We start from the raw sequence: 14,627 nt of genomic DNA on the forward strand, positions 1-14,627 counted from the left end.
AATTATTAAAGTTTATTGAGAGATATTAAAAGACCAAATAAACGGAGAGACATACAATGTTTTTGGCTAGGAAGACTCATGATTGAAAATCAATTTTCTCCAAATTGGTCAACAGATTCAATACAATTACAAAAGATATTACACAAACTGGGAGAAGATATATGCAACATGTTTAAATGACAAAGGATTGGTATCCAGAATATATAAAGAAATATGAATCAATGAAAAAAGACACACACCAGACAGGAATGTGGGCAAAAGACATGAAAAGAAAACATTTTTATATATGGAAAAAAACTAAATTTCATTAATAATCAGGGAAATTCGAATGAAACCCGCAATAAGACACAATATAATAGCCATCCAAATGACAAGTATAAAAGACAGTCAAGACTACGAGTTTGCTAAGACGTGGAGCAATGCCACTCAACCACTGCCAGTGGGAGTGTAAACCGGTATAAATGCTTTTCCAGACAGTTCAGCACGGCCAGGTAAAACCTGCTTCTTAGAGCAGCGGTTCTCAAATTTTTGGTCTTAGGGCCTCTTTACATCCTTAACAATTACTGATGATCTCAAATTGCTGTTGTTCATGTGGGTTATAGTTATAAATATTTGCCATATTAGAAATTAAGAGACATTTTCAAAACACAAAAATACACAGGCACACACTTGATTAGCTATCCGTGTGATGATGTCATCATAAATATGGAAAACATTTAAACTCATGAAGAATGAGAGTGAAAAGGACAAGTAATGTCTTAGGATTTTTATGAAAATAGTTTTGTCCTCAGAGACCCCCTGAAAGGGTCTCAGGGGCCCTCAGAGGTCCCTGGACTACACTTTGAAAACAACTGCCCGAGAGCAACTCTTGAGCATGTGCCACCAGGACACATGTTCTAGAATCCATTCATTCCTCAAATATATGTGGAGCATCTACCGTGTGCCAGGCATTGTTCTAGACGTTGTGAATGTCAAAACGGGCAAAACAGACAAAATCCCTGCCCACACAGAGCTTACACTGTAATTGGCAGAATGTTCATAGCAGCGAGCGTCGTTCATTAACAACTAAAAACTGGAAACCCAAATCTCCATGAACAGAACAGATACACTGTGGTATAGACAGGTAATGGAATACTATACAGCAGTGAAAACAAATGAAATACAGTTACATGTATAAACATGGATGGAATCTCAAAAACAATTGTCAGAAAAAAGTCACAGAAGAATACATACTGCATAATGCCACTTACATAACAGTTCAGAAACAGGTAAATCTAAACAACATATTAGGGATATAGACATAGATGGTAGACGCATAAATAAAAACATGAAAGTATTAACAAAAAAATCCAGAATAATGTTTGCCTTGTGTGATGTGTGTGAAGGGAGAACAAATGGAGGATTCTAGGCATCTGAGAAGGTTCTAGTTCTTAAGCTGCTGGTTGACCATATGCATGATCATTTATTTCACAAAAAATATAAAAGAAAAATGGCATAAGGTTACGTAATACATAATTTCATCAACAAAGAGAGGGAACATCTCCCCAGTATTTCAGCCACTTCTGTGTACTGCAAACCAATTACTGTAACTGGTGGGGAAGACGTATATGGTAATATGAGAACAGGAATGAGCATGGGCTGTTTCTCACAGAAGTTAACTGAGTTCCCATAGGATCAGGATCCTATGAGATATTATAAACAGTGCCAGGCTCCGAGTCACTAGCATAATTCTGGTTAACTGGTGATTTTGTACACTGGGTATAATTATTTGTATAAAGTGAGAATAAAATGATAGATGATGCAAATTCCAAGATAAACTGACAAGGACACCGCCTCTTTACTGAATTCTGTTGACTTTCAAAAGTACAAATTCCCCTTGGCACATTCTTCTAATAATACATTTATTTGTTAAGTAATAAAAAAAATATGGAAAGTGGGTAGCTATTGACAGTTTCTCCACATCGATCAGTTGTAGGTGCCAGGCTGATCACTCAGATGTCATAAACAATTTTGCAATCCTATCTTTGCCAAGGTCATCAATGGCAGGGATACTTTGCAGATCAAACAAGACACAGTTAAGGTACAACGTCTTCTCCTGATTCAGGGTATTAGCTACCAATTTCAGTATACTATATACAATTTTGAGGGGGAAAAAAAAAGAGATCTTAAAACTATCTATCCCCTATACCCAAACAGGGCAGGCTAAAGGTATTAACTTGAGTCAGGGAGTTGGTGCAAGAGGTAGACTAAGCCCGGCAGTAAATGGCTGGCAAACCACTCCCAGAAATGGGGAAGTAGGAAGTAGATTCCCCAGGTTCAACTCATCAGAAAGTTCCAGACATTGCTGTAGCTATTTAAAAAATCTCAGGTGGCTACAAGACCCAAATCTTACCCATATTTAAGCTGGCATGGACAATGCCACCAGGGGGCGCTAGCCTGCAACTGAGAGCAAAATGATTTTGGATCAAGCAGTTCGTTAGACCTTCAGAACAATGCCCACTCTCTTACATGCTATGCAGCCATGAGTAGTGCAAGCACACCTTTGTTATACCGGATAGTAATTATCAGACCTGTAGCTTTTTCCTCCGTCTTCTATAAGAAACAGAGAAAGTGCCCTAACCGGTTTGGCTCAGTGGATAGAGAATTGGCCTGCGGACTGAAGGGTCCCAGGTTCGATTCCAGTCAAGGGCATGTACCTTGGTTATGGGCACATCCCCAGTAGGGACTGTGCAGGAGGCAGCTGAATCTGTGTTTCTCTCTCATTGATGTTTCTAACTCTATCCCTTTCCCTCTCCCTTCCTCTCTGTAAAAAATCAATAAAATATATTTAAAAAAGAAAAGAAACAAAGTAGGAGGGAACCTTTCTCAAGTGCTTAGGGAACTTCTATTCTATCTCCCCAGATAGGAGGAGGAACGAATAATCCTCTTGGTCAGAGCTGGACACCTATTGGACCATGATTTACTTGTGGGAAGAGTTAACTCCATGTTCAAAAACAAATACAGCTGCTACCTTTTATTTTTAACTTGTGTATGCTCCGACACAGAGGGTTCTTTTTGTACCTTCTCAGTTCTCATCTGAGTAATGAATGAAGTCTTTCAGCTTGTCTCTGGGTGGTAAGGGGACCAGGAAGGGAGAGTGGGCAGGATGAGGGACCATTTCCTTCTCTGCTACAGCTTTCATATCTGATATGCCTCCAATCCATACTTTTTGCACCGTCAGAGGTTGTATGTAAACACCCTGACATCTCTGAGCATTCTGAAAAGACTTTTTGCTGAACCAGCAAATCAAATCAGGAAATAGGAAATCCTTCTGTTCCCTCCATAGCCTCACATCTATGACTTCCTACCCTTCTCTCTATCCAAAGCCAAAGGCTTCATAACCCTGTATTCTCAAGACTGGAATTTGAAGTACTATCATGAGTGGTAGTCAGACTGTGAATTTGATGAACTTTAAGTACAAGCTTCTTGCTCAAATCAAGTTATGCAAGATACCAACTATGCAAAACAAAAGAACCTCAACATACTCATTTTCAGATGTCCGCGCTGAGAAGAATAGTCATACAAGTGGACATTTTCCTGATTTTAGTTCTTCAGAGGTCAGAAAAGAAGTAAATGGACACTAATAAAATAATCTATTTTGAACAAGGAGGCTGATATCTTTGAATTTTATAGCCTTTCTTTCTCCATTCAATTTATAGAATTTATTGTTTCTACGCAGAATGTTGTAGTTCATGTTTTCCACGCCTGATAAAAAAAAGTCTTTTCCTGATCATAGAATATGTAAGTATGGAGATTCCTAACTACACCTGGGAAACTTGGAAGGAAGGTGTGCCAATGTTATTTTGTTCTCCAGTACTTTAAGAATCCTTTGTCCCACAAGCTCAGAGGAGACAAAGTGACCTGACTGGAAATGTAACGGAATCCAGTGTGGCTCTAATGCTGGTGTTCCATGTCCTCCAGCAGTTCCCTGTGCTTAAATATTAACAATAAGTAGTTTTTTCTAATGTTAGACAACGACCCATGGCTTGCCTAGAGGGAAACAGAGAAATTAACTTGGAAAATGTTTTTAGTTCATTCTCCTGATCATCCAATGTTAAAAATCATATTCTAGCAATGCCCACTGATTTCACTAACTGCTGAGATCTTTTAGCCCAAAGGCTTCCTCTTGAGGTCTATGCACACCTACACTAAACTCCTTTTCGCCTAGTAAACGTGGGGCATAGCCCTACTTATCCCAGAACTCTCTCAGGAACCTAAGTAATAACAGCAGGACAGGGGAAGATGAAGCTGGAGACTTCATTTCCTCCAAAGCCTTATTAAATCTGCTAAAAACTCTTTTCCTTTCAAAGTCTCCTTCCCCTTTTAACCCCAAGTTGATAAAAGGGAGTGAGAGTATGGAGAGATATAAAGGCAACAATTTTCTGTAACAATTTGTTGAAATATTTCAGTACCAGCTAAGTGGGTAATATGGGAGAGACATAAGAACCCAGTCTCCGCCTCAGAGATCTCCCACCTGGCAGAGGGAGAGGAACAATTGTAACAAACAGGGCGCACAGTCTAGAGGCGGCCATGAAAGAAGATTTAACAAGGACAGTGGGGGTACAAGAAGAAGGGGTAGAATCCACCTGGAAATGGAGTGTCAGGAAAGGCTTCATTTCATCAGGTTGGCAAAATTTGATCAGAATCTTGAAAAAATGGATGGAGACCAGTAGGAGTGGAAAAGGAGACAGAAATACATAAAGAAAGGCAGAGCACGGTACCAAAGAAACAAACAAAACTTGTGAAAGTGTCAAGAGAATGGTTAAAAGGACTAGTATAATCAAAGAATTCACTGGATCTGGGAATTGAGAAGTATTCCTGACCTTTTGCAAGATCCATTTCCATGGTGTAGCAGGAAAGAAGCCTGCTGCTGTGAGTTAAAAATGGGTGAAAAGCATAAGGAAAGAAAATATTAAATAGATTTCACTTATATCTGGAATTCAAAAAAAAAAAAAAGCAAAACAAATAAACAGAACAGAAACAAACCCTCAAAGGGGAGGCAGGTATAGAGACAGGTGCAAAGGTGAACAGGAATAAGAGATGCAAAATTCCAGTTATAAATTAATAATCCACGGGATGAATAGTGTACAGCACAGAGAATAGTCAATTAGATCATCATAACTTTGCTTGATGACAGACGGGTACTAGACTTATCGTGGTGGTCACATCATACGGTATATAAATGTTGAATCACTGTTGTACACCTGAAACTGATATTATATGCCAACTATGCTTTAATAAACAAATTTAAAAAGTAGAAGACAAAAAAAGAGGTGACAAGTTTAGACTGTGTTTGGAGCTATTTGCCTTTTTACTTATAAGCATACTAGTTCAGCTACAATAGGCTTAGACTTTACATTTCTGTAAGAAAATGACTACCTAACACAATCCACTAACTTAAAAACAAGTTTTTAGACACAATCCATTCTTTATGAACCTGCCTATATTATTTTACATGACTAATATAAAATCAACATTTCTATAAGTTTACTCTGCCATCACTATTTTTTCTTTCATATAGTTCAAAATAAATAACACCTATACTTGGTAATAGTAGAAAAGGTGCTTTATTTTACATATCATTGGTACACAATACATAAAACTGCCTAAAGTAAATCTTGAAAAACATAACTGTCAGTTAAACCTTAAGTGGTGAAAGACCAAGTCTATTTTGCAACTTACTTCATTTGTGACCAGATGACTACAATAATTTTAAATACTAATAATCTCTTCATATTCAATGTTACAAATGATTTTTATGCTACAAGTGCTGCACTTTTAATAAAAATATCTTCAGTTATAGTAGACCATATCTCTAATCAGAACAAATTTTTGCTAGTCTACAAGTCTTTGAAATAATGACCAACAGTTTCACCTTCTTATAGATCATTATATTTATGTAATTGGGTTATAGGGCAGGGGGGGCCTCTTACATGCAATGAGATTATTTCAATTTTTTAAAAAATGCAGGTAAAAGTGAGTTTATAATACCCTATTTCTAGTTAAATTGCCAAAACAGTTTACTAAACTAAAATTAAACCAATACAATATTTTAGAAAACGTAATTCTAAGAGCATGCAACATCAACATCTTTTTACTACATAAATGAACCAAAGTTGCAGAGCCCAGGAAGAGGACCGTGGCACAAAGACTTGCACATCTGAATTGCTTACCCAGGTGGGAGGAGTAAAGAAACTAATTTAACTAAGTGTAAATCCTCTTATGACATCTGCATTACATAGCCCACTGCTACTCAACGGGATCTCCCCTTAGAAATGTACCAATCATAAGCTAAATGTGCTTCTCTTATTATTTACCCCAATCCATTCTAGTCATGAACACACAGCTCAAAGAGCTCTTATTAACTGTTAATGTCAAAGTCACAGAGATTTCTCAATGGCATCTTTCAGTCACCAATCACTTATCAGAGAGATAAATGTGACTAGTATTTAATGTACAAATGCTAAATAATGATAACAGATTCTGGGCTAATTCTCAAAGTAAAAACATTTGCTATTTTAACAAATCCTTTCGGAAAGAAAGAATGCCTTCCTCTCTAGAAAATAAGGCAGATGTTAGGACCAAAGGTTCATATTCACCTTCTGGTCTAGGACAGTAGAAGCATTTAAGCAAAGTAAACTAAATCAAATACAAAATAGGTATAAATGTGCATACTCAAACAAATATTCCATTCTTTGCTTAAAATCAGCTTATTCCTTGTCATTAAGAGAAGTGCTTCAAGATACAAACTGTTAATTAATACAGAGAATAAGGAATTTAAAGCCAGACCTTTTTCTAATAAAGCAAACAGGTCATTAAAATAATTGGGCCTGATACACATACTTACTATAACTTTCCATTCTTACTCTTTACAACTAAATGCGCACACATACACAACAAACCCTAGCATTTAATATGTGCAAAATTGCTTACCATTTATTTTAACTTTGGTTACGTTTTTCTTTAGCCTATATCAGACACATTATGGAAGCTATACAAATGATTACAAATATAATAATGAGGTAAGTTAAAATTCTACTAGTGCAAAAAGCAAGCATATGCCAAAAAGCAAAGCATATGAGTTAAACAAATGCAGAATGAAGCTCTCACCAAGGGTGGTGCTGGGATAACAAACCAGAGAAGCTCCTTGTAAACATTGTTTGTAAAATACACATCAAAAGATTAAGGATTCATACAGCCACAAAAAAGGTATTCTAATAACACCATAGTAGTGCATTTATTTTATCTTTAGAGTTTGGAAATCACTCAGTATGAATCTAACAATTTGCATATTTTCTTTAAGAGAAATTTAATTAATGAGATACATTAATTACAAATACTGTAGTATAAAAATCCCAGTTCTTTACAAAAATTATATATTAAAATATTCTATACACTTTAAATTAGTAACTGGAACACACATATATATCAATTCTGCACAATTAAATCTATCTTTGCTTGGAGTATTATACATGAAGTTGGAGGACATAGCTACTCAGTCAACCTAAACTGGCATAGGTTATAAGGTATAAAAAAGATAGACCTGTGCCTCTGCAGTTACTGCAGTTCTTAGTCTGAAATATCTTTTGTGCAATTATTGCTCTGTATCTATTCCCAATTTGAATAGGCAGTGAAACCAAGAAATTCCTAAAAGGTTTAAAACAGGTTACCTGTAGCAGAGTATCCACAATGCCTATCTGCATCTTTAACGTTGTAATGGAACCTGAGTAAGCTATCTAATGCTTATATTTCCGTTGTAAAAAAGTTTATACAATTTTGAGGTAAAAACAATGCAAAAATAAAATATTTAGAGCATTTACAAAAATCTTACAAATGTTTAAAACACTATTTCAAAATCTGTGTCCTTTTAAGGTGCTTCTTTCTTTTTGCAATAAGGGGAACATGCAGTTTAATTTTGAATGTTTTAGTTTCAGCAAAAGCAAAGTTAGGGCCATTAAAACAGATGTTAAAATGTTCAGGGATATACTTCACTTCTGAGGAAAAAAAAGAATTTAAGTGCTGAAAGGGACCTTAAAGGTAAATTTTTAAAACTCCCTCATCTATTAATGAGGAAATTGAGGGCCAGATAAATTAAGTGCTTTGGCCAAAAATATATTCCAATATATCACCCTAATAGGAATAGAGAAAACCCATTATATTTTGCCATAATTCTGGAAAAATAATAAAAATTCAAAAGCAGTTTCTGAACTTGCCTCTTTTTAAATTTCATTAAGTTCTGTGCTAACTATATATAAACGAAGAAATCAAATGGCTGCTAAGATTAGTAAAACAAATATTACCCAATAGGAGACAGTAGTGGGAGGATCACTGATCATATAAAGTTAGAGGAAGTACTCATAGACAGGGCCTTTACAATGTAGGGAATGTTTACGGTATAAGACAGCACACTGTACAACAGCCAGTTACTAGAATCTCCTCAATAACCCTAGGATGACTGAGTTACATGACCTTTATAAAATATATTGGGGTAATAATGTCTTCTAGCTTTTATCTTAATTTTATATTTTCCTTTATAAAAGAGCTATGACTAAAACAAAGAATCCATATACTAAATCTCAGAGAGTCTTTGCTTCTTTTCTATTTTTATTTGGATCTAGAATTGAGCAAATACATTTTAAGAACAGCTTACAAATTCAAATTCATAACTGATAGAAATACAAAGAATACTCTTTTTAAATGACAAATCTTCATAACCAGTTACTAATAAATAATCATAATCACAATAGCTTTAGTAAAAACAATTCAATTTAAAGGTGCTTTTTTATTGTTACCTTGAAGCCATCGAACTTGTGTAGCTGGTCCATATCCCTTTTCATTCTTTGCTGATATCCTGAACACAATGGCAGGTCTGGATGTATAATCAATATGTGCATTTGCAAGTTGCCCAGTGGTCACTATACATGATGTCTTAAGACCACAATAAATCCTCATAAAAACAAGTTGACTTGGATTATCTTGTATTTGTGCTGTGCGGATTGCCAAGTAGGCTGAATATTCCAAAATATTTCCAGAAGGTGAAGTTGGAGGTTCCCAGGAAAGATGGATACCCTCAACATTCTTGAAGAGAGGAGAGAAAAAAAACAGGTAAAGTTCTGAAGTTTTCTCTACTATGTTAATTCTATCTTTAGAACACAAAGTGCTTTTTGTATTAGATGTTAGAACTTTTATTGTTGAATTTTAAAAACCTACCTTAATTGGATCTGCAATGTGTAATTAATGCCCACTTTTCAAAAACATATCTAGGCTTAATTGTCTGCTTGTCTTATGCCAAGAAAGGTATTTTTCTTGCTTGAAAACAGATATTTTCTCTAAAATTTTAATGAGGGAGGACCTTAGGATAAAATATAATCCAATTTTATGTATTCTATTAAATTTTTCCAGCACAAACCTTTGGTTCCATAAACAAGAATAAAATTAATATTAAGAAAGAGCAGATTTCTCTTTAACTTGGATGCTGTAATTCTGCTTGAAATTTGGTTCTTAAAAATATTGTGACTGATTAGCAAAAAATATTCTTTTAACCTTTTAATCCACCCCTTTTAAATATCTCCCATTTCATTAGACACTAACAAGAATCTCTTTACTGACAGTTTTACTTCATGTACAAAGTTTCAAATAATTTACATAACCAAGTCTTAACCAGACATCTCACCTTTGAAATTCTGACTGCAGAAGGAGCTCCAGGAAAACCAGGAATACAAGTTTTAAATTCACTGATTTTGCTGAAAGGGCCTATTCCACAACCATTGATAGCAGCAACCCTGAATCTGTATCCTGTGCCTGGAACAAGATCTTGTTTCTTAAGTAAACTGTAGTCAGGGACGTCTGCATTTCCTATCTAAAATGCAATACATGCAAAAGTAAAGAAAAGGTGCAATTAATTATTTTGTAATTAAACAAAACTTTTTAAAAATATATTTTATTGATTTTTTACAGAGAGGAAGGGAGAGAGATATAGAGTTAGAAACGTTGATGAGAAACATCAATCAGCTGCCTCCTGCACACTCCCCACTGGGTATGTGCCCACAACCAAGGCATATGCCCCTAACCGGAATCGAACCTGGGACCCCCGAGTCCGCAGACCAACGCTCTAACCACTGAGCCAAACCGATTAGGGCTAAACAAAACTTTTAAATAATGAATTGTTTAAAGGTTCTAGTCTACATTTATGTATTTTCCCCTTTTCCCACATGGAATGAGACCTCCAATACCAAAACAACTGAGCCCATAAATTGGTGATTCCTACTCAGAGGAAAAGTGCCCTTCCAGTTGAGAATCTCTGATTATAAAAAGAAGTGCAAGGGTATTCTGCACATGAAGAGTACATAGGTAGCAAAAATTAACAACCACTATAAACAACTATCTCATCTCCACGATGAATAAATGTTAAATAACTGGATTTCATACTACTCTAAGTAGGAAGATTATAATATTTACAACTTTCAAATAATTTTTACATATTCTCCCTAACTTTTACTACACCTCTATGAAACATGTAGCACCAACACATCATCCCATTTTAAGGGAGCTATGTCATCTCCATAGGAAACTGAGTCTCAGAGAGCTTAAATGAGTGACTTGTCCAAGGTCACACTGTTGAGTCCTGGAACTAATCATGTAAACCCAAGTTTACTGATTCTAAATGTTAAGTTCTTTTTACCTTTTAGGAAAAACAAGTAGCTGCTAGGACCTTATATGGATATTTCCTTATATATGAAATCAAACTGAAGCCAGAAACTTCATTAGGCATAATACTAACAAATTATTAACCAAGATTTCTATTTTGTTTTCAAGAATTGGAAAAATCCAATATGAAAAAGAGAGACACCAGAAGTAATATTAGAAAAACTAAAATATAATGATAAATGATATATTCACCATTTGTGCAGATCTTTGGGAGATTCAATCTATTTCTTGGCATTTCTCTCTCTGAAATTCCCCATTCCAGATAAAAATTAGTTCAGTATGCTTTGGGGCTGTTATCTATTTCACAATCCTCAGAGGTTTAATATCTTACTTATATATATGAGGTCCTCCTTTAAGGAATTTCAGAACCAAGGGAAACTTAAATTGTATTCACTAGCCTACAGGGGCTTTTAAATTTTTTTAAATTGTGAAATCAGAAATAAAGTTCAGAGTAAGAAAAATATTCTATTCTCTAATCACATCACATAATAAAATTAGATATTTCAAAAAATCCTTATCTATACTGGCCAGATTATATTATTTATGACTCAAAATTCATCCCAGTGATTGCATAAGATTTTTAAATTACCTGCTTATGCCCTAGCTGGTTTGGCTCAGTGGATAGAGTGTCAGCCTGCGGACAAAAGGGTCGCGGGGTTCAATTCCGGTCAAGGGCTCGTACCTCGGTTGCAGGCTCCTCCCATGCCCCAGCCCTTGTCAGGGCACATGCAGGAGGAAACCAATCAATGTGTTTCTCTCACATCGATACTACTCTCTGTCTTTCCCTCTCTCTTCCACTCTCTCTAAAATCAATGGGAAAATATCCTCGGGTGAGGATTAAAAAATAAAAACCAATCAATAACCTGCTTGTGATGTATTTTATAGAAAGGTCCTTTAAAAAGAATACAACATAAGTAGGTATATAGAATTCTCAATTACAGATTGTGAACAGATCCTAATTTCACGCATTCATGTGTCTTCAATTAAAGTTACATAAAAAAAAAAAACACCACCTCATTCTAGAGGCTTATAACTCACAGTGTAGAAAATACATCAATAGCTACCTTTGAGATGCTTTGCTTCCCTTTTGGCAGCAAATAAAACTGGCTCACCAACGCTGTATTGTTTTTAAAAATTCCTACATCACACCACTGTCGTTCTCCTGCTTTCGTTGTGGCCACTGGGTTTGAAGGAGTCTCTTTCTGATTTCAGAGAAAGAAAAATTTATGAAGACTCTTATTGAGCATATAATAAATTTCTAGATTTAATAACTCCATGCAGTGATCTACAAGTAGGCATATGGGTAAACACCGCAACATTAATAGTTCATCAGTAAATAAACTCTTAAGAGATTAGGTCAACTGACAGTGAAACAGGGATGCCAATTCAAACACAGGGAGTGACAGGCATTCTCCAGGTCAGTAGCTCTGTACTATCACCCTCGCTGGAGTTAGCATGCTTTCCAATCCACTAGTGGTATGTTAAAATGCCAGCTGTTTTATAGAACATTGTCATTTCAGAGACTCTCTCAGAAAGTGTAATCTCTTTAGTGTGACAATACAACTTGCTCCAAAAGGAGCTAATAAGAAAAAATTCATTCCAAGCTGGCTTATTTCTAGATTCAAAAACAACTAGCAGAAATTCAGTGATCTTTGCACTTGAAATACCTGTGATTCTCCAAACCTAAAAGGAGAAAAAATGTTCAAAACTAAAATGCAATTTGAATACACTTTAGTATATGTACTAAAGAGGAATAGATTAAACAGTTTTACATTTTTTACCTTGCTTTAAAACAAATAAACTTCCTCTACCTTAAGCTACTTTTATGATAAGTGAATTATACTTATCCCTGGAACTAACCTTTTTAAGCCATCTTCTTTATAAATGAGACACTGTTTCCAGAAGCTCAAAACAAATGTGCACTTCAGTTATTTATTTCTGTCTTAAATATATAACAGCAGAGGTACATGCTTACAATTCACATTATTTGTTATTTAGGCTATCACACATGACAAAGTGAACTAATCAAGAGTCTTTAAGGTTTTTCTTTAAAAAAAGGAATAGTTTTGAACTTGTTTTCATTTTTAAAGTTGTAAAAACTCTCTTCAACAACTTTTATAAAACAACTGGCTCCAACTGAAATAACAAATACCATTCTGGCTGATGCATCACAAAATAGATTTAAGAGAAAAAAGTTCACTTTAATAATTCTTCCCTGAGAAGAGTCTAAGAACACTAGGATTTAACATTCTGTAAAGGTAAAAGCTGATGATGGTAAATATATGATCAAAATCCGTAAAATCATGATTGAAAAAAACTAAAACCATAGACAATTCTTGAAACCTCTAAAAAGTAAATATTAGGTCAAATAAAAACTCTTGCTCATAGCAATAAAGTTGAAATGAATGATAATTTTAAAATAAATTAAAAGTTATATGCACACACATGCACACAAACATGTATTGTCCTTATATTTATCTAATTAAGACAATCTTGGTATCTTTGTGAAGCACTTTCCTAGCATTTTAAGTTTGGTGCCATGCAGACCAATTCTGGCTTCCCTTTATATCTGGCTGATTTAAATATTTTATGTAAGGCAGCAAATAATATTGTCCAATGTCAGAGAACACTGGGCTACCCTATAGGTATGTCTAACCCAATATCATAATATTCTGTTGTTCTCCTATTAAGCAGCTAGCAATAGAGCCATTCAAATTTTATGTTCCATAATATATCTTTTTACTCATAAAACCATTAATGTAATTTACATGTATATATATCTACATACACATTTCTGATTATGAAAGTAACACATTTCATTATAGAAAAATACTGAAAGCATAAAGAAGAAAATAAAAATTATCTGTGGCCCCACAACCTAGAAAAATTCATCTAGCATTGTAGTGTGGATGTGTGTGAACTCATATGATATATGAACGGATGTATTAGGTGTATTTTTTAATAAAATTGGGACCACGGTATGTATGTATTTCTGTGTGTGTATGTCTTTTTTCACTTAACATTACTGTGAACATTCTTCCTATTCAAAGCTTTATTTCTCAATCTATGGCAAACCATTACTAGAGGACACACACGAATCTTTCTGTGAATTTATGTCAAAGCTGCTCAGTATTTAAAGTCTATTTAACCGTCTGTAAACACACGGTCTCCAGGTCATATACTTACAGAAAACGGCATTGCTGCAGCATGTGTCTCCACACGGCTGATCTTAGTTGCAGGCAGTGCACAGGTTTCATCAACTAAAAATTAGACAATTCATCAGATAAGACTTACATAATCACTTATCAGACACATTAAAATATAAATTATAAATACGCAAAATTAGCCAGAGGGAAAAACACAAGTAGAAATATGTACCCTCTAATTCAAACTAATTCACAAAGTTGATTTTTCCAGGGTTTGATAACCAGCTAGAACTTCAGCAAATATTTACCAAAGATGAAACACAATTCCTAATTGCAAAAAAAAAATGAGAATTTACAAAATCAGAAATCAATCAAGCTGGGAGAATTGTTACTCCATAGTCTAAAACTAATCTTTTCTAAGGAAAAAAAAATTGTTGAATATATTCACGGTATTGTGTTTCAGTGTGTGCCGATTTAAATATTTTATGTAAGGCAGCAGAGAGTATCCTATATAATAAAGAGCTAATATGCTAATTAGACCGAACAGCCAAACGACCATCCGGACGACATTCTGGACGACCTTCTGGATGAAGCCAGGACTGCAAGGGCCGGCCTGAGCTGCGAGGGGCTGTGCAGGGCTGCAAGGGCTGAGCCCCTTGCACAAATTTCGTGCGCCGGGCCTCTAGTATTACATAATAATTTTAATTGAAATACTTTATATGTTTATATATAATT

General features: G+C 35.1%; 1 protein-coding gene across 1 annotated transcript in view; it reads right to left on the reverse strand.

Annotated features, from left to right (window-relative positions):
- The window catches only part of HCFC2 (host cell factor C2), a 46,571-nt gene continuing 31,944 nt past the window's right edge, over positions 1 to 14,627 (reverse strand). Inside the window, exons 12-15 of the mRNA XM_079775848.1 lie at positions 13,933 to 14,006; positions 11,811 to 11,948; positions 9,713 to 9,898; positions 1 to 9,117 (exon numbers count right to left, since the gene is read on the reverse strand). Of these exons, the coding sequence (XP_079631974.1) occupies positions 8,803 to 9,117; positions 9,713 to 9,898; positions 11,811 to 11,948; positions 13,933 to 14,006 (713 nt within the window). The 3' untranslated portion in view covers positions 1 to 8,802. The remainder of the gene's footprint in view (positions 9,118 to 9,712; positions 9,899 to 11,810; positions 11,949 to 13,932; positions 14,007 to 14,627) is intronic.

Source organism: Cnephaeus nilssonii (genome assembly GCF_951640355.1).
Source record: "Cnephaeus nilssonii genome assembly, chromosome: 6".
Taxonomy (NCBI): domain Eukaryota; kingdom Metazoa; phylum Chordata; class Mammalia; order Chiroptera; family Vespertilionidae; genus Cnephaeus; species Cnephaeus nilssonii.